At 40.9% G+C, this 19,573-nt stretch overlaps 1 protein-coding gene across 1 annotated transcript; it reads right to left on the reverse strand.

Annotated features, from left to right (window-relative positions):
- Nucleotides 1-11,220: 11,220 nt before the first annotated feature.
- On the reverse strand, nt 11,221-16,596 carry mrpl53 (mitochondrial ribosomal protein L53). The gene is made up of 3 exons (XM_063185393.1): nt 16,446-16,596; nt 15,516-15,628; nt 11,221-11,435 (listed from the first exon to the last, which is right to left on the reverse strand). The coding sequence occupies exons 1-3, from the start codon at nt 16,538-16,540 to the stop codon at nt 11,317-11,319; spliced, it is 327 nt and encodes a 108-aa protein (XP_063041463.1). The 5' UTR covers nt 16,541-16,596; the 3' UTR covers nt 11,221-11,316.
- Nucleotides 16,597-19,573: the final 2,977 nt, after the last annotated feature.

A 19,573-nucleotide genomic window follows, 5' to 3' on the forward strand; every position in this document is an offset into this window, starting at 1 on the left:
TACTCCACGACCCCGCTATTTCAAGCCCCTCTGATGCGTCAGAGGCCCAATCACTGTACCGAACGTCACGCTACGCGGTTCCTCCGTCCGGGCAATGCAAATCATATGAGAAATGGGCAAAAGTTCAACATGTCCAGGAGCATTGAAGTCATCTTTGCATTTTACGCTCAGTTGCGCTGCATTATCCGCAGATGGGGCGTATTCCTTATGGACGGACCAAGGTCTTGTTATGGAAAAAAGGAGAAAAATACATAAACATAAATGGAAATCGGTTTGTGGACATTGCTGGTCATCGATGGGTGATACAGTCAGACCAAAGTTCTGAGTGATAAATGTGTTTTTGTCTACAATGGGGATAAGTCACAAAACAACAACAGGCATGGTTCAATTTCATAATAATTGTTGCAACATAGTATTTGCATTATGACATTTTAACTGTGTATGCTCATCAAGAGTTCACAATTACGCCTGCGTTATACCTCCTCAATAATAAGGCCTATGGCCTAAACCTGCACAATTTAGGGCAGGAGTGGGGAACCTATATAAGGGGAACCATATAAGGCCCTTGAGACCGTTATACCCGGCCCCTGATATAATTTTAATGTTATGCAGTTTCACGTGAAATATGACACTTTTTGTAAAGAAATCTTGGAAATTGTATTGGCAATACAATTCAGTCATATTTTCAGGGAATCTAGTGACGGTGGGGTCTGTAAAGTGCACGGGGAAAATCCTGGTTTGTGTTCGTAGTGCAGGGCTTGGAGGACTTTTGAAAATTTGAAATGGCCCTTCAAATTAAAACGGTTCCCCATCCCTACTTTAGGGGATGATAGAGACAGACAGACAGACAGACAGACAGACAGAAAGAGGCCAGAGGTCAGACAGGAGAACAAAAGATGGTGGACATGCCCACACATGCCTCACTGATGGGAAACTGTCAGGTCAACGGTAAACAAATGTTCAACAAAATGTTAAATGAGGGATAATTATTCAGAATAAATAACAAATAACAAAATTTGCACACAAATCTGTGAAAGACTGAGGACTAGGGCTATAGATATCATACCTGTCTGACTCTAGCAGTCTTACATCCTTATGTATGTATATCATTATGTATGTATATCATCCTCTTCTATGTGCAGATATTTATAAATCATATGTATTGACGAGATGTAATGCATGTGCAGTGGTGAACATGTGGTGATGAACCAGGAAACAAGGTCAAATTGTATAACGCAAAAACTGTTTTGTTGTAGTTTTATGACTTGTCTCCATTGCCAAATACAAACAAAACACATGTCACTCAGAGCTTTGCCTGTATCAGCCATCAATGGGCTGTAACGTTAATTTCCAATTTCCATTTTTGGAGGGAAATGTTTTTTTCCTCTTTTTTCAAAATTCTAAAGGACTCTCAGATTCTAAAGGACTTGGGGGTCATATACATACAGGTATATAGGCTATATTTATATATAGTGGTCCCACACTTGTGCCAGTGAGCGTTATGTGGGTGCACCGATAGCACAAAAGCAGCACCAGGTGTTGAAAGAGCCCAGCTGGGCCGGACCTGACCAGACGCCTGTGGAACGGCCCAGAACGGCCCAGAACTCTCATGTGGGTCCACACAGTGCATGGGAGCTAGCGGCAACTCTGGGGGCATTGCAGGGCAATGCTGTGTTGGTACTCCAACATACAGTTAGATGGGTATACACAGTCATTTTGCAGTGTTATTTTTTGGGGTGCTTTACAGAACAGCTGAAGAGGTGGACAGTTGGGAGAGAGCAGAGGCGCATCTTGTCACCAGGCTAGGCAAGCAGCCGCTTGGAGCCCCCAACCAAGTGCATGGTGAAAAATAGCTCAACTTTAAACTATAAAGGGCCGATTTGTTTCGAATGTTCATTCTTTTGGGTTTTTGCTTGGGGCCCCCACTGATACTAGAATCGCCTCTGGGAGAGAGAAATATGGGGTAGGTTTGGGATATTGACCCAGGCCAGACTCAATCCTGGGTCTTGATCCTCTCGAACCCCATGGACATGCAAGCCCATTTCTGGACGGGTGACTCAACACTGCAGCACCTCCAGTGTTAATGAAACATTGAGAGTGTTATTTTTTTACATATTTTTTTAGGGCTTTTATGCCTTTATTTTCGACAGGACAGTGGAGTAGAGACAGGAAATGAGTGGGGAGAGAGGGACGGGGAAGGATCAACAAATTACCCGGGTCGGAATCGAACTTGCCGGCGTGATAACCCAGTGCCCTACCGTTAGGCCACGGCAGGGCCGAGAGTGTCAAATTTAACCTTCACTTTGTTCGTCTCTCTCTCTGTAAGTGTTGAATTGATGTTACAAAATATACTGTATACTGTGTGAACCTAAGCTTGTTGCCCAGGCAGTACCTTTTTGCAGGACAATCACCTACTTTATACACAACAATGTGATGGTTTGGGGGTAAAGTATTATTCCCCTTTTTAAACAGATCTTTTGTACCAAACAGGGTACCAGAAATATCCATTATGATAGCACATTGCACCGTAGACATAATTATCCTGCAAAATAGCACTGTTGGTATTACAGGCTTTGTAGTACAGTGCTTACATTTCTCTGTCCTTCTCCATGTGCATTGGGACCTCAGTTCAAGTGAGGTGACTCCCATTCATCCAAGTGATCATGCACAATTGCAGCTATGGCCAACACAACTACACATTCAAGACTACATTATTACATTCCATTAACTTAATAAACTAGACAACCCATGAGCCAGACCATTGCTCACAATCGAAATCGCAATCGCTCCTGGTGGGCAAATTCTTTTTTTGTGGTCTTTTTCGACTTTATTTCTGACAGGACAGTGTGGAAGGTGGACAGGAAGCGAATTAGGAGAGAGAGGGGTCGGCAAAGGACCCGGGCCGGGAATCGAACCGGGTCAGCCGCATGGTAGGCGAGTGCCCCACCGGTTGGCCACAGCAGGGCCTGGAGGGCAAATTCTTGTTGCTATTTTATTATTTCTATAGACTATGTCCAGATTATTCAATGGTGTGAGAAATGCATGCAGAAGAGTAGTTTAACAATATTTATCACGCCTTCAATATTTGCCCATAAAAATGTCAAACATCAAAATTGTCCGCCTGCAATTGAATGGGTGGGCAATTTCGAGTTTGTTTCTTTGACATAGTAGTAAAAAACTATTTGGTAACACTACTTGACGCTGGTGTCATATGCATGACATGACAGACAGTGTCATAAAAGTGTCAAAACAGTGTCATGACGTAGTCATGGAGGGGTCATAAACAGTTTGTCAATGTCATAAACGTTTTATTGTCATGAAAGGACATTGTTTGGTCCGTCATTACCATAACGAATGTCACTTAATGGCAACAGTCCGGAAATGTTTACATTTACAGTGAGTCCAATATGTATTTGATCCCTTGCTGATTTTGCCTGTTTGCCCACTAATAAAGACATGATCAGTCTATACATTTATGATAATATGTATTCAAACATGGAGAGACAGAATATCAAAAAGAAATTCCAGAAAATAACTTAAAATAATATATTTTAATTTATTTGTATTTAATTTAGGCAAATAAGTATTTGATCCCTCTAGCTAAAGAAGATAAAGTGCTTTGTGGCAAAGCCCTAGTTGAGGTCAGATGCTTCTTTTTAGTTGATGACAATGTTTGTGCATATAGTAGAAAATATTTTAGCCCATTTTTCTTTGCAGATTATCTCTAAAACATTAGTAGTTTGTGGCTGTAGCTTGGCAAATGGGAGGTTCAGTTCTCTCCATAGAATTACTATAGGGTTAATATTTTGAGACTGTCTAGGCCACTTCACGACTTTAATATGCTTCTTATTGAGCCACTCCTTCGTTGCTTTGACTGTATGTTGTGTATTATTGTCATGTTGGGAGATCCAAAAATGGCCTACCCTTCAGTGTAGTGGTGGAGGGAAGGACGTTTGCACTCAGGATTGCACATTACATGTCTCCCTCCATCCATTCATTGACGATGTGAAGTTGTCCTGTGCCTTGGCCAGACAAACACCCTCAAATCATAATGATACCACTTTCATGCATGATGGTGAGGAGGGTGTTCTTGGGATCATAGACAGCAGTACTCTTTCTCAAAACACATTGAATTGTGTTAATGCCAAACAGCTTGATTTTGGTTTCATCTGACTACAGCACCTCCTTATCATATCCTAAACCAGTCTGATGTCCGTTGGCAAACCTCAGGTGGGACTGCACAGGTTCCTTCTGAAGTAGAGGTACCATGTGTGCACTACAGAATTTTAAATCTCTGTGGCATTAAGTGCTACCAGTAGTTTTCTCAGACTTTTTGGTCCCAGTAGCTTTGATATCATTGCCTAGTTCATCCCGTACAGCTCTAGGGTGCTTTCTTTCTGTTCTCATGATTATCAAATCCCTACAAAAGGTCAAATATTGTATAGAACCCCAGACAGGCTGATGGATAGTCATTTTGTATTCCTCACATTTTGGAAGAAATGCATCAACAGCTGGGTCATTAATACCCAGTCTCTTTCTTGTGGCTTTGCAGCCCATTTAATCTTTGTTCAGGTCTAAAATCTTGTCCCTGATATCATTTGACCACTCTTTGGTCTTTCCCATGCTGGTGAGGTTGGAGTGTGACTGATTCACTCATACTATGGACTGATTCTGCTGATTCAATGTGTCTTTTATGCATGTTAGTACGTATGTACAGGTGTCTTTAATTCAGATGACAAGTTGATCGGAAGTGCCCATCTGGTCTGTGGGCCCGGAACTGTAATCAGTTGGCAGGGGATCAAATACTTATTTTGCTTGATGAAATGGAAATAAATTAATATATATTCTTTTAAGTTAATTTCTGGATTTTCTTTTTGATATTCTGTCTCTCCATATTAGAATACATATTATCATAACATTTATTGACTGATCATGTCTTTGTTAGTAGGCAAACCAACAAAATCAACAAGGGATCAAATACTTATTGGACTCACTGTACATAATGTTTATGACACGTCCATGACTGCGCTATGACAGTGTTATGTCATATATATGACGCCGGCATCAAGTAAAGTACCAAATATTTTTGCTTGGCAAGTTGTACTAGAACCTGGTCCTTGTGAGACAGCCATAAAATGGTCACATAGATGTCTCAGCTTCTTGTTGATGAATGGTTGTAGTTTAGCCAATATACCCTTGTCTATTTTCCATGTTTCGCATCCATAGTACAAAAGAACAGTTTCAACACTGGAATTAAAAATCCTTAGTTTGGCCTGTAAAGAAATGGCTCAACTTCTCCAAACCTTGCTTATGGTGTAGAATATTTGTTGCGTGCTTCATAGGACTTGCATGTTACCCAGTCCAGCAGGACGAGAAACAGTAGGGGGCTTATCAGGCAGCCTGGTTTCACTCCTGTTTTTATTTCAAAGCCTTGTGTTGTTGTTCCATCATGTACATATGACACTGGCTTCAAAACCATCATATAGGATATGTTTGCTAAAAGCTGACATACGTAATTCCATAATTTGGCTCATGGGCTAATGTGGTATTGCCAACATTTCTCAAAACATCTCTTGCAGTGATTTTGCTCTTACGTGACTGTATTTCACCCCAAACATGCCCAACTTGCTTCAACTCCAGATAAATCTTTTAAGGAAGCAGTAGGTAAAGCCCCCGTTAAAGGGTGGAGTGAATATTGAAAAGCTTTCTTTATTCATTTGAAATCTTCATTCCAGTATGGAGTCTGCACTCTGCCACAACACATACTGTATACTGAGTGAACACATTTTAATTAAAGAGGAGGGTCCTACTGTAGCTTCTAAATGCAACTTATTTCATGTTTTTATGTGCTTCTGAGGTTGAGATATTTAGGTTTTAATGGGCAGAGGGCACCTTTTCCCAAAAAGGGCTTAGGCATTCATCAGGAGTTTTTAAGGGGCCAGAGGGAGAGCAATGCGGGGGGCCAAGGACTAGGCTGTATAGGGGCCCTAAAACTAAAACCCCACAGAGCTACTTAAAGTCAGCACAGATCAAACGTTAATCTGGAGTGAGGGTGGAGTCTGCATTGAGCATGTTGTTTCAAAGCAAATGCCTTCCTTGACCCTTTTGGGGGGTGGAGGAGACGGGAGTGTCCAGACAATTTTGTACCAGTAAAGAGGCCCTTTAGAATAATAATCTGGACGTGGGAATACACACTTAGAACTCTATGGATGAGTGATCAGACCAGCACATGGTCAAACAAGCTAGGCCATACCACAACCCCTGAATTAGGCTACCCTGTCGGCCCGCATTAATACTTGTGTAAAGGCTGGATTGCACCATGGGTATTCCATGGCCTACAATACAGAGGCATCTTATTAAATGAGCTGTATTGTGTCTTGAGTGTTTTGTTGTGCCTGGGCAATGGATGTTCCACGACTTTGGTCTAAGCAAGTTAAGGGTCAATAAAAGAAAGCATACAAGCTTAACTTGACCTCCTGATGTTTGGTAAGGTTATTAGCAATACAAATGTAAGAAACACAAATCTGATCAGAATCTCTGCAGGAAAAGAACTTTGTGTGTTTGAATGGCAGATGGCGCAATTAAAATGTAAAAGCAATTGACCAATTAAGATGTTTAATTAATGCAGACGGTCGTATAGTAAATGTTGTTACATAACCCAATTCAGCTAGTCCAGGAGCTATAATAATATGTTTACGGCCTCATTCACGATTTGTTTTGGATTCAACGTCTGGTCAAATGGATACAAACCGGGTTAGTATGTGTCTGTGTGTGTGTGTATGGAATGCCAGGAATTTTAATTCTTGCTTGAACCACGTGGGCATGAAGTTCACCCTCCCACCCCTACCGACACACACACACACAGCAAAAGGTAGGGACCCCGAGTGGCAAAACTACTCCTCTAATTTGGAAATAAAAATACACACGCAATAAAATGAATTTCCTTATCTAGCCTACAAATGAAAATAAATGGGTAAAAGTTGCTCTAATGATGGAGTGATTGGAAGTGCATTTTTGTACTGTGTGCATGTGTGAGTCAGAGCCAAAGTGACCTAAGTGATCTGTGCATGCTCATTAAGGAGTAAGGTCTGGAGACTGAGGTGCAACCAAGTCCAACTGATGGAAAATATGACTGCCATCCTTCAGCTAAAATTACCCCTATTCCTTAGGAGATGGACACCTGTCATTCTTTATATGGGTTAAGCATATAGTTACATAAGACATACATAATATAAGCTAGCAATCAAGGTAACCCCCCCCCCCCCCTTTTATTTTTATTTCATTATGTATTATCATTTTTTATTTTTATGTATTTTTTTTTTATTTCATTTTATATGTGTGTTTTTATGCATATTATTGTTTTAGTGTTGTTTGTTTGTTTGGGTGTGATATATTTGTTTATGTGGTTGTGATTGCCTCTAAGTTTTCTGTTGGCAATAAAGTTCAAAAAAAAAAAAGGAGTAAGCTCTCATTCCATATCAGTAGGAGACTGGGGTGGGAATTCTGCGGAACATAGGCCACACAGAGCCAGGAGCAGGAGCGAAAGAATGCAGTCCTGGAGAAGCAGCTGGAACCTTAAACCATCAGATTTGAAATTCTCCCTTTCTCTTACCTCTTATCTCCACCCATGAGTTCAATTTAAATTAAATTGATCCTAATGTCACGATTATTAAACCGAATAATCTTCTCGCCGATTTTAAAAACAGATCGTAAAATGAATCAAGATTTCCATAGGTTACTGTATATATTAGATGCAGTGCTGTAAGTGACAAAAAAGTGCCGACAGGTGCTCAAAAAAAATAAAAATCAATTCAGCATTTTATCCAGGTGCGCTGTGAATAATCACAATACTCTTGAAGCTCAAATTGGCATGCATACGTATCTTGAATTTGCTGGCAGTAGACAAAGGCCGTGACCCCAAGGAAGCAGGACCTTAAGATGTGAAGCCACGGTATCTAGGCTCTTAGGACATGACACAGTGGTTTCACTTCCTTCTCTCACACACATGAAAGTGTTTGTGATGATGGTGTGGAGGACAGAAGAGGAATGGAAGCACACACACTCCTGCTGAGCGAAGCGTTTTGTGGTGATGAGGATCATGTGCTTTCCAGCTGGCAATGTGAGGAAAGACTTTATGCGGCTTCTTCACACTGCTGTGTCGGTACTTAAACTCTCTCTCTGTGTGTGTGTGTGTGTGTGTGTGTGTGTGTGTGTGTGTGTGTGTGTGTGTGTGTGTGTGTGTGTGTGTGTGTGTGTGTGTGTGTGTGTGTGTGTGTGTGTGTGTGTGGCTCTGACACCAGATCCATATACTACCTGGAGCTGAGGGGTGTAGAAGTGATCAAGTGTTTTTTTTGACATTTGCATATACTGTAGTGCACCAAACCCACAAGTTTACGAGTACTTGTGTATGTGACCAGAACTACTGTATACCCCAGTGAGTAGGCCAATCCGGACCATCCTCCAGGCTAAAATCATTAATATAGAAGACTCACTAATGGTTGATTAAATTAAGATCTGATATTTTAAATTGAGAATGAGAATAAGCACTTGAATCAAATCGATGTTTTGAAAAAATAAAGGGAACACCAAAACAATGCAATGCAACTCCAACTCAACCATATAATACTTCTGTGATACCAGCCTGACGGGTAAGGAAGCAACACTCATAGTAAATCCATTTTGCCTACAACAAATTTAACAAGCAATATGTAGAAATTAGAGGTAATAACCAAAGTTCACCCAAAAATAGAGTTTCCAGTCCAGATCTCTTTTCTTTCTTTTTTCATCCTTTGTCTGATTTTTTGGTCACATGTGCATTTTAAGTTTCACACCCCTGGAAGTGTCTATCACCCACTGAATTTACGCAGGTAGTGCTACTCATCCAAGATGGCACATCAATGAGCACTGTGACAAGAAGATTTGGTGTGTCCCCCAGCAGTGTCCATAGCATGGAGGAGATGCCAGGAGACATTCCAGTCCACTAGGGGACGTGGAGGAGGTCACCCAGCAGTGGGATCGCTACCTCCTTCTTTGTGCCATTGTGGCAGAGGACGAACACTGCCAGAACCCTGCAAAATGAGATTTGCAGGCCAGAAATGTGCTTGTTGATGCTCAAATGGTTAGGAACGGTGGAGGGTATGAGCATAGAGGTAGAACATTAGACTACAGTAGAGGTCAGCCGCTAGTCTGGTGGTCACACCCTCCTAGGGACGCAACACTTTTGGAAGTCATATTTTCTTTGGCAATCAGGCTATGACACCGACCCCCTTTTCACGGCAATCATGGCAGTCAATGTATGTAGGTAGGCCTGAGTGAACTGGAGAAGGGCGGGGGGGCACCTCTGTTAAATAATGGCTCAATAATGTGAACATTTCCATACAGACTGTACAAGGTCATTTGATGGAAAGGGCTGCTAACTTCTTTTTCCCAGGGCTTTTTCCCCTTTATTTTGACAGGACAGTAGAGGAGACACAGGAAATGGAGTAGGGAGAGAGGGGGACAGGGAAGGATCGGCAAATGACCCGAGCTGGAATCAACCCCAGGTCACTGGCATAGTAACCCAGTGCCCTACCGTAAGGTCAAGGCAGAGCCATCAAGTCAAGTAGATACTTAGCTTGACATTTCAAATCTGGTCCTTGATTAATATGTTACTTCATATTCAGTTTTAGGCCATGTTTAGACAGAGGTGGGTGTGTTCTCTATTGCATTGACTGAAGAGCACAGGTCTACACCTACAGAAGATGTGAGGCTACACTTGCCGGTTTTCCAGTGGCGTGCCTCCTCTAGTCCAGTGTTCTACCTCTATGGGTATGAGGGCCCGTGCCTAGAAAAGGGTCCATACTTACAGAGCAGCACCGTACGCATTGATTAGCATAAACCAGAGAACATAAAACTTGCCATATTCGCCCTGTGCTATTCACAAATGATATTGTAGGCGGCATAACATTCTCCGCGACATGCAGTCATTGTTATGTTTGTCACATGTGGTCAGTGTGAACCTGCTCTCATCTCTGACTGCACCTCCATTTAACAGTCCAATATTATTACAGATAAAGGTGTAGAATGCCAGTAGAACACGTCTCATCCAATGAGATATCGCAAAATATATTGACGGATCTAACTATTGTTTATTTTCTATATTTTCTTTGCTGACCCGCTGTTCTTGTGTGAGCCCTTTACATCTCTCTGTAAGTACCCTGGAGCTAGAGGTGAACTCCAGTGCAGCCAGGCTGACATCCAACTCTCTAGGTCACCGTGACTAAACATTACCGGGGCAAAGCAGTAAATTCTCCCAGACAGACATTATAATGCAAATCCCTCTGGGGGCCATACAGAAGTCAGTCTATGGGATCTATAGCACAGCAGCTGAGAGGGTCCGTCCACACACCCACCCATGCACGCACGCATACACACACACACACACAGTCTATGGGAGCTATAGCACAGCAAGAGGCTCCATGCATGCGCCGATGCCCACACAAACACAGAGCACAGCCTGTGACTCTATACAGTACACTGAAAGACTACACACACACACACACACACACACACACACACACACACACACACACACACACACACACACACACACACACACACACACACACACACACACACACACACACACACACACACGACAATTCTCTAATATGCAATAAAAGCACGCTATTGCATTGGCATTAAGTGTGTGTGAGTTCCCCTTGCTTGCTCCTTGTTTACCCATTGAAACACACACACCCACCAGGCACCAAAGTCCAAAGGCGCGATACCGCCATTGGGAAGAACACTCTTGTGGCCACAGTTTGTCCTAAAACACGTAGGTCAAAACATAATTGCCTGTGAAAAAAAGATGTTGACACCCTTTCTACACTTACCACATGAAGTGATTAAGATTAGAAATGATTAACAAGAATATCTACATTAAGGCCCCAGTTCTTAAAGGTGCACTGACCGTGATGCATACCAGTGGTAGGGGGAGAGGGGGGAGGAATGGGGCCAAACAGGCTGGTTGACCCCCTCCACACACACAGTTACCATAGGGAGTGTTCAACTATTTGTAATGGAATCTGCTTAACAGACGTGCCCCATGAGAAAGAGAGGCAGTGCAACTGGTCTTCCTAAAAAAAGGAAGTCATGATACAACCTCGCTCTGAAACTACTGCCCCCTTCAGGAAGCTGAGATTTAACCGTGTAAACACCAAAACATGTACTGCAACAATATTCAGAGAAAAGAATAATAATTTATTAGAAAACAAAAAGACATAGATATATACAGGCACATTTGACACTTATGTGACACTTATTATAAACAGCGTTCTACTTCTTAGCCCCCAGCTTGGCTTGTGGATCCTTGGCTGTGCAGCGCGTCTGGAAAGCGGTCAGCATCTCCTGGCTGGTGAGTTTGCCCCCCTTCATCAGCAGCTGCTCCCCATCCACTGCAAAAGAAACCAAACCACATCAGAACATGTGACTGAAAGACATTAGGTGCGATTGATTTAGAATTTTGTCGATCGATGGACAGAAAACATGTGAGCGAGAACTTGTTGTCACGATGTGGGTGTTATTAAAGCAGCACATTTAAAGTCGGCCACAAATATGAACGAGACGATGAGCTCGCACCAGTGTGCTCTACTAACACACATAGTGGGGTCGTATTAGGCTCAGTCATTTCAAATTGGTGTTAAAGTTTGATTTTCACTTCCAAGTTGAAGTTTAGGGTCTATAGAACAATTTGAGTTCGAGTGTCAAACACACAGATAACAAAATGGCCTGCGGGGGGCGCTCTAAAATATATAAACTGCTATAACTTTTGATTATTTAAACCAAATTTAACATATGAGGTATGTATGGATTCAGCATGAAGAGGTGAAACCGGTGAGCTAAGTATTCGGTTACCAGATTAAAGACACACTATGTAATACACACAATTTTAGTCAATAGACAGCATAATTCAGGCTTTTTCAAGATAAAGGGTGGAAATGCCCTCAAAGGTGCAATGAAACATAATTTATTGTTACAAGCTATTGTAAATAAAGCCTGGGTTATCACTTAACTTGATTTGTTCAGAATATCCCTGAAGCACACAGATACTTAGGATACCTATGAATATGGCTACATAAAGCCTATGTCATACTTATCACCCAACTTGCAACTTTGAGTTTATGAATTTAGGATCATGAGTAACAGCTTTTTTCAATCAAGCCATCATTTTATTCACAAAAAACTTAATATCTAAAAGAAAGTAAATCAATAATAATAATAATAATAATAATAATAATAATAATAATAATAATAATCATAATAATAATAATAATAATAATAATGATAACATCATTTTTTTAACAGAACAGTTTTTCCGGCATTCAAAAACAAACAGAAGACATATGGCTAACATTTATCCCAATACTCCACTCTACAATAACTATGACAGAGAACAGATACAATAACAGTCAGTGGTCAGTCTTAGAAATTGCATGTGCACTTGCACAGACGTGTGCACTTTAACTCTGCCTTCATGCACTTGCACCAAGATCTGGCAGGTCTATTTGTACAAGTACTAGTACAGCTGCACTTCACCTCTAGTTGGAATACATCTTTGGCAACGGCATCTTTGGTAGTGTAGTCCAAATCTGGGAACTGTCCATTTGTTACCAGATTGGCAGGCATTTCTGGCAAATGCAGATAATAAAAAAAATGTATTCCTGTCAACTGTGCTGGTAACAAATGGACAGTTCCCAGATGACAGAGATGTCTTCATAACAGCAGATGATTGTGTCTTCCATGTATGAGATAGTCCTGTATTCAGTATGCTTGCCAAAGGCCTCTGCTTGCCCTCAGCAAGCATACTAATTGTTGTCCGACAGTTTATTATTTAGTATGCTTGCGGGAAAGCATACTAATTGTTCATCGACAGTTTATTATTATTATACGTTTTTCCATTCACCTCCATTCATTAGTATGGTGGCTTTGAATCGTTGCAGCGTTAGAGATAGAGACACGGTTTGAGTGCCAAAATGAACAGCTCGAAAAGGGCTCAAGGTGGTGTATTTTTCGCTGGCCTACCCCCTTTCATTTGTTCACCAGATTCGTTTTCCTCAGTTTTCTCTCTGTTTTCCCCCTCATTGAAATGAATGGTAGAATGGTCAAGATGATGATGTCACAAACTGTGGCAGTTAGAGTGAGAGGTGACCTGTCCTGGGGTTTTTAATAGAATAAAATAAACCACTTCACCTTTCGACTAGGTAAAGGCATTGTCAGAGAGGTCTTGGCTCTGAATACAAACTGTGTTAAGATCATTAGCCAACTCTTAAAAATGTTTGAGAGAGAGCAGTTTTAAAATCCCTATGATGTGACCCCATTCACATTCAAATGTGTGAACAGCTCAGCGCATAGGCCTGAATATGTCCACTTTTTGACTGAACCATTTGGCCTAGAAAAGTGATCTCAGCTTTGACATGAAGAACAGGGTTATGCCATTTGTGTGTCAATATCATTTGACAACTTGTAAAACTTTTGGAGATAAGGCTGCACATATTACTCAGCTATTGACTGCCAAACTGTCACCTTTAGAATCTTCATTCATACAAACACACATGCAGCCTTGTTGCAGGTTTGAATCCCACCCTTACCTCTCCCTACCCACCCATTGCTGAAAGGCACCTGAAGCATCTCCATACATGCACGCACCAGCACACACACACACACACACACACACACACACACACACACACACACACACACACACACACACACACACACACACAGAGCTCTATCTCTTTCCCTCGTGTTTCTGTGTGTGTATACGACAGCTCTGTATGTGTGTGTGTGTGTGTGTGTGTGTGCAGAAGCCGCAAGCATACTAATAGCATTGTCTCTCCGGAAATGCAGTCTTAATAATAATAATAATAATAATAATAATAATAATAATAATAATAATAATATTTATTTATTTTCTTCCAGATATTTCTTTTTGTGATTTTATGTGTTAATAGACTATGGCTTGATTGAAAAAAGCTGGTACTCATGATCCTAAATTCATAAACTCAAAGTTGCAAGCTGGGTCGTAAATATCACATAGGCTTTATGCAGCCATATTTGCGTATAGGTATACTAGGTATCTTTGTGCTTCAGGGATATTCTGAACAAATCAAGTTGAATGATATCCCAGGCTTTATTTACAATAGCTTGTAACAATAAATTATGTTTCATTGCAACTTTGGGGGCATTTCCACCCTTTATCTAAAAAAAACCCTGAATTTTGCTATCCATGGCCTAAAAGTGTGTTTATTACATAGTGTGTCTTTAATCTGGTGACCAAATACTTAGCTCACCAGTGTCTCCTCTTAATGCTGAATCCATACATACCTCATATGTTACATTTGGTTAAACTAATCAAAACTTAAATAAGTTTATACATTTTAGAGCGCCCCCAGCAGGCCATTTTGTTATCTGTGTGTTTGACACTCGAACTCAAATTGTTCTATAGACCCTAAACTTCAACTTGGAAGTGAAAACCAAACTTTAACACCAATTTGAAATGACTGAGAAAAATTGCACATGCCTACGACCCCACTAACCACGTGTGAGGAGTGGGGGGACAGGCAGCGAGGAGGAGCTGAAGTGGGGACCTGCGCAAACTTGTGTAGAGGTGTGAGACAAGACTCATATACACACGTGAGTGAGTTGTTGACCAACCAGTTCATGGGCGCGTGACCTCGAAGGCGCTCTGCAGACGAGCGTTGAAGGGGATAAGCAACTGCAGAGGTTGCAAGATCTGACTGCAGTCGCATTCATCCCAAGATAGTTTGACACCATGTGACATATCACCTCGTCAACGCAACATCACCAAAATTTTGAAGTTTGACAGGAAATCTAACCATCATGCAACTTGTTGAGCCAGAATGCATTGCTGTCTAAATGCGGATACAGCTGTTGCCGTATCTCGATGTTTAGTTCACCGTGCACTGGGTAGGATGATGGCCAGAGTAGGTATTGCAACTATGCTGCTCATTGTGCCGTCTACTGCCAAATTGGATCTTTTCATGAATATTTTCTGAGTAATAAACTAATATTTACTAGTATGACCAAAATACAGCAAGTTTCGCAGCTAATAATGTCTATTTCTGGACATTCAAAATGGCGGCCCTTGGAGAAGATCCCCTTTTCATGTAGGAAAAGTGCAATTCTCCCAGTCATAATAAATATTTACAATATGATGGTGGTGTTAAGTATTCATGAAAAAGGTAACATTTGGGCAGTGAATGGGCAGCACGAATTCTGGATACATTACACAGTGCACTTTTAACAACATGGAAGTGAAATGAGAGAAGTGAAGAAAGGCAAAATTCAGTGTTCCGTTCATTTGCATCACATTAAGCTTGGCCAAATAATTTTGCTTCACTTTGCCCCTGTTCGCTTGCCTCCGTCCCACTTCACTTGCCTCATCATGGGAATGAATGGCGAATTCGCCAAACCCGCTTACATGTGTCCCTACCATTAGAATTCAATATACTTACTGAATAAGACATCGACTACGGGTTCAGATGCATCATGTTTAACGTCTGTGGTGACCTCACAGTTCATGTTTGTAGATCGGGCCTTCTCCGATCCCACCAGAACCAGGAACTCCCTGAAGAACATACAACAAGGAAGGCAGGGGTGACTCCTCCACATCATGGCATGACACACCACAGGTCAACTCATACTTCAAGATCTCATGGTTTCACAGAATTGTTTTTCACATCTCTCTCTTTTTTGGTGTGCTTTCGTTGATGTGCATTTTCTGCCTACCCTTAATTTTTATTCTTGGGGACTTTTTTCTGAGCACATAAATATTGCTCATGACATGACGTGTAATTCACAAGTATGACAATAAAACATGTGTCCTGTATCAGGAAAGAGATGCTGGGCTGTGATTTGAAGAGAGAAAAATAAGGAAAGGAAAATGTTCACAGCACATTGTGTGTTAATGCCATATCCTGAAATAAATCAACAACGATGTGAGTCCTTAACATGGCAGTTCACTGAAGTGCCGTCAGTGTCTGTGCAGTAGGCTATGTTGTTCAGAACAACACAGGTGACAAAACCAACAGTCCCTGATCAACCGGGGGGGACACACACATTCGTGTTGGATTTTTTTCTCCTTAGCATGCAGTACCGACAGTAGCGTGTCAAATATATGATGTTTTAAATTACACATTTTTCTACAATAATCTCTAATTCGCAACTTTACAGATGTTCCGATGGCGCTAATTGTGTACAAACCAATACGTTCTGATCTGAAAAACATTAGACTGAGCACAGGAGAGCACCTGGGTAGCTAGCGTTATGACAGAACACACGGCATACCCTCGCCTCGACTGTGGGAAAGGACAGACACTAGTTCACACAAGTAACTGCAGTGCAGAAACTGTACAACTACAGAGCAGCTGCACTTTTTTTTTTACCTTGTTGACCGGGTATTGGTTTCAAAAGGACAGAACTGCACCGCTATTTTCTTGACAGTTTTCAGGACAATCCCAGTTCCCCTGGAGGCGGCCATGTTTCCAACAACCTTTCACCTCCAGTTTACGTCGTGACGTATCGCACAGTGGTTGGCTTACACAAAGTAGCTATCATGAATCTTTAGTAACATTTGTTTCCAAAATGCTGTTACAAAGTAACAATTTGCTTGTACATGTACTTGTGAAGGTCAGTGTGTCAGCCAGTCAGCGCTAATTTAATTGACAACATTTGTATTGTTTATTACTTTTAATGAATAGGCTAAGGTCTTTGCATTCATTATATGCATATAAATATGTAGGCCTACATAGGCCTATTTTATAGGCCTACCTATAATTACACATACAACCGTGGATAGCATAAGACAACACAACAGGATAAGGGGCTATAAAAAGGATAAAAGGCTATTGTAGATACTGTGGAGGGAAGTCATATTTCACAGGCTTAGCTATGTTATGTTGTGTTGTGTTGTGTTATGTTATGTTATGTTATGTTATGTTATGTTATGTTATGTTATGTTATGTTATGTTATGGTGCGATGGCGTCATAGTCCACAAACAAACTACAGATTAGGATATTGATTCCCACTGACAATATATTGCAATCTGCTGCAATATTCTTGAAAATTGCATGTATGCATCTGTGTATGGGAAATTGCATTGTAAACAATAAAAATATCGCTACATCCTTCATAATTTTTAAAATATGATGTTACATAGTTTCATTACACAGTGAGTACCCTTCCACTGTCATAATTGTCACAGATTTCACTTTCACCTTTACACCAGAAGGTGGCGACACATGATCATACATTCTGCTCACTGTGCCCTTCAGTCAGATGCCTGTGTGTCCGAGCACGAGCAGCGCTCCAAAGTCATTCCTGAGTCAGCAATACTATACCATTCAAGGGGACAAACAAGAGGACAAAAAGCTCTCCTGCGAGGTTAAGTGACAACAGCTACGGTCGTCTGACAGATTAGTTGCTGCTCCAAATCCTCACACAAAAATGTGAGTAGAAAATGAAATTAGCCCTGGCTGTCAACTATCTTTTGTCAGCGCATCAAGTCAATAAAGGGGGGATGCTGACTGGCATCTTAGACAAGTGAATTATCAGTCAAATGGAGTGCCACAACAACAGTAGAAGCAGTTGCTTCGGTTCTCACCCCACACAGAGGTTAAGGTTTCAAGTGGAGGTCATCATTACACCTCTCATGCTGATTTGGACATTTCGCAAGTTTGTGGTTTTGTCAAGAGCTGTGGAGTAGCTTTTTCGGTGTGTGACACAAGACATCGAAACAAATAGATGCAAAGTTGCAAACACGGCTACTTCCCTCACCTGCACTTTGGAAAGAAATTCGAGGGTGGGGTGGGGTGGGATTGAATGCCTCAGTGTGATCCTCCAAACCTATCATCAGAAATGCTGCTATAGTGCACTTGTGAAGCTTGTATGCAATTGCCACATACAATACTTGTATCTGAGTTGAGAGTAGATGCAGCCAGCTAGCCTCTTTTGCAATGCTGCTGTTACAGTAACGTAATGACCTGTCATTTCCCATTTTTAAAGTGCGCATATGAAATACAGTAAGACCACTACTTTTACTACCATTACTAGAGCACTGAAAGACAGTTGGTGTGCCAAAACGATGACCCCTCACTGATCAACTGTGCCCCAACCTCATAAACAATTGCTGTATTATTGTGTTGGAGGAAATGATAGACATGTGTAATGGCTAAAAATGGTTGCATTGTGTTGGCCCCATAGATTGTATACAGGTCATTCTCAAAAAAATAGCATATTGTGATTAAAGTTCATTCTTTTCCATAATACAATGATAAAAAATGAACTTTCATATATTTTAGATTCATTGCACACCAACTGAAATATCACAGGTCTTGTATTATTTTAATACTGACTATTTTGGCATACAGCTAATGAAAACCCAAAATTCTGATCTAAAAAAATTAACATATAAAGACTAGCTTCTCTAAACAAGCTATTGATCTAATCATCTGTCAGCTGTTTTCTGTTTCTTGATCTGGTGACCCACACTTCCCTCTTCATTATACCCCATAGATTTCCATTCAATGTTTTTTTTTTTTTGGTGGTTATAAGCATTCTAATTGGCCAGAAATGAAACCCCATTGAAAATGAATGGAATGTTATGTCTGGTGATTTCGAATGCTCATAACCAAATCACCTAAACGTGGTAAGGAAATCTATTGGTTATAATGAAGAGGGAAGTGTGGATCACCAGATCAAGAAACAGAAAACAGCTGACAGCAAAGCATTGAGGATATCTGGGCTTCCATAACTCTCATGCAATGCCATTGCCATTGACTTCAATGTTAAACAAAGTCAGGTCAGCAGTAATGAACAAGGCTGGGATTTAAAAAAAAAACCTCAGTAATCTTTTCCAAGTGTTTAGAGTTAAGTCATTGATTCAGATGATTAGATTAATAGCTTGTTCAGAGAAGCTAGTCATTATATGCACATTTTTTGAGATCGGAATTTTGGGTTTTCATTAGCTGTATGGCAAAATAATCAGTATTGAAACAATACAAGATCTGTAATATTTCAGTTGGTGTGCAATGAATCTAAAATATATGAACGTTTAATTTGTATCATTGTATAATGGAAAAGAATTAACTTTAATCACAATATGCTAATTATTTGAGAAGGACCTGTATTCTATGGTTGGCACCAAGTAAATCCTGCAGAATTGGGTTTTTGAACATTCCATAAAAATTCCAAATTGTATAGCACTCAGAATTCCATAGAACTTTCACTGTCCGAGTATTCCAGTCACACCTTTAAAGGCTAATTCACAACAGAGAAGAACCAACACCATGAGTGTTAAACTCGACTGTCTGAGTGCTGAATTAACACTGAAAATCACTTCTCTATAATGTCTCCCTGTCATGGGTTTTGGGGTTGGGCCATGGGACTAACTATGGATGTGTGAGTTTAGCTAATATGTATTGTCATAGAGTTTGTGTGTGTGCGTGTGTGCATGGATGTGTTACATGCATGGATCTGTTACACATGCAGTAGTTTATTAAGTTTGTGTGTGTG

This window comes from Engraulis encrasicolus, chromosome 20 (genome assembly GCF_034702125.1).
Source record: "Engraulis encrasicolus isolate BLACKSEA-1 chromosome 20, IST_EnEncr_1.0, whole genome shotgun sequence".
Classification (NCBI taxonomy): domain Eukaryota; kingdom Metazoa; phylum Chordata; class Actinopteri; order Clupeiformes; family Engraulidae; genus Engraulis; species Engraulis encrasicolus.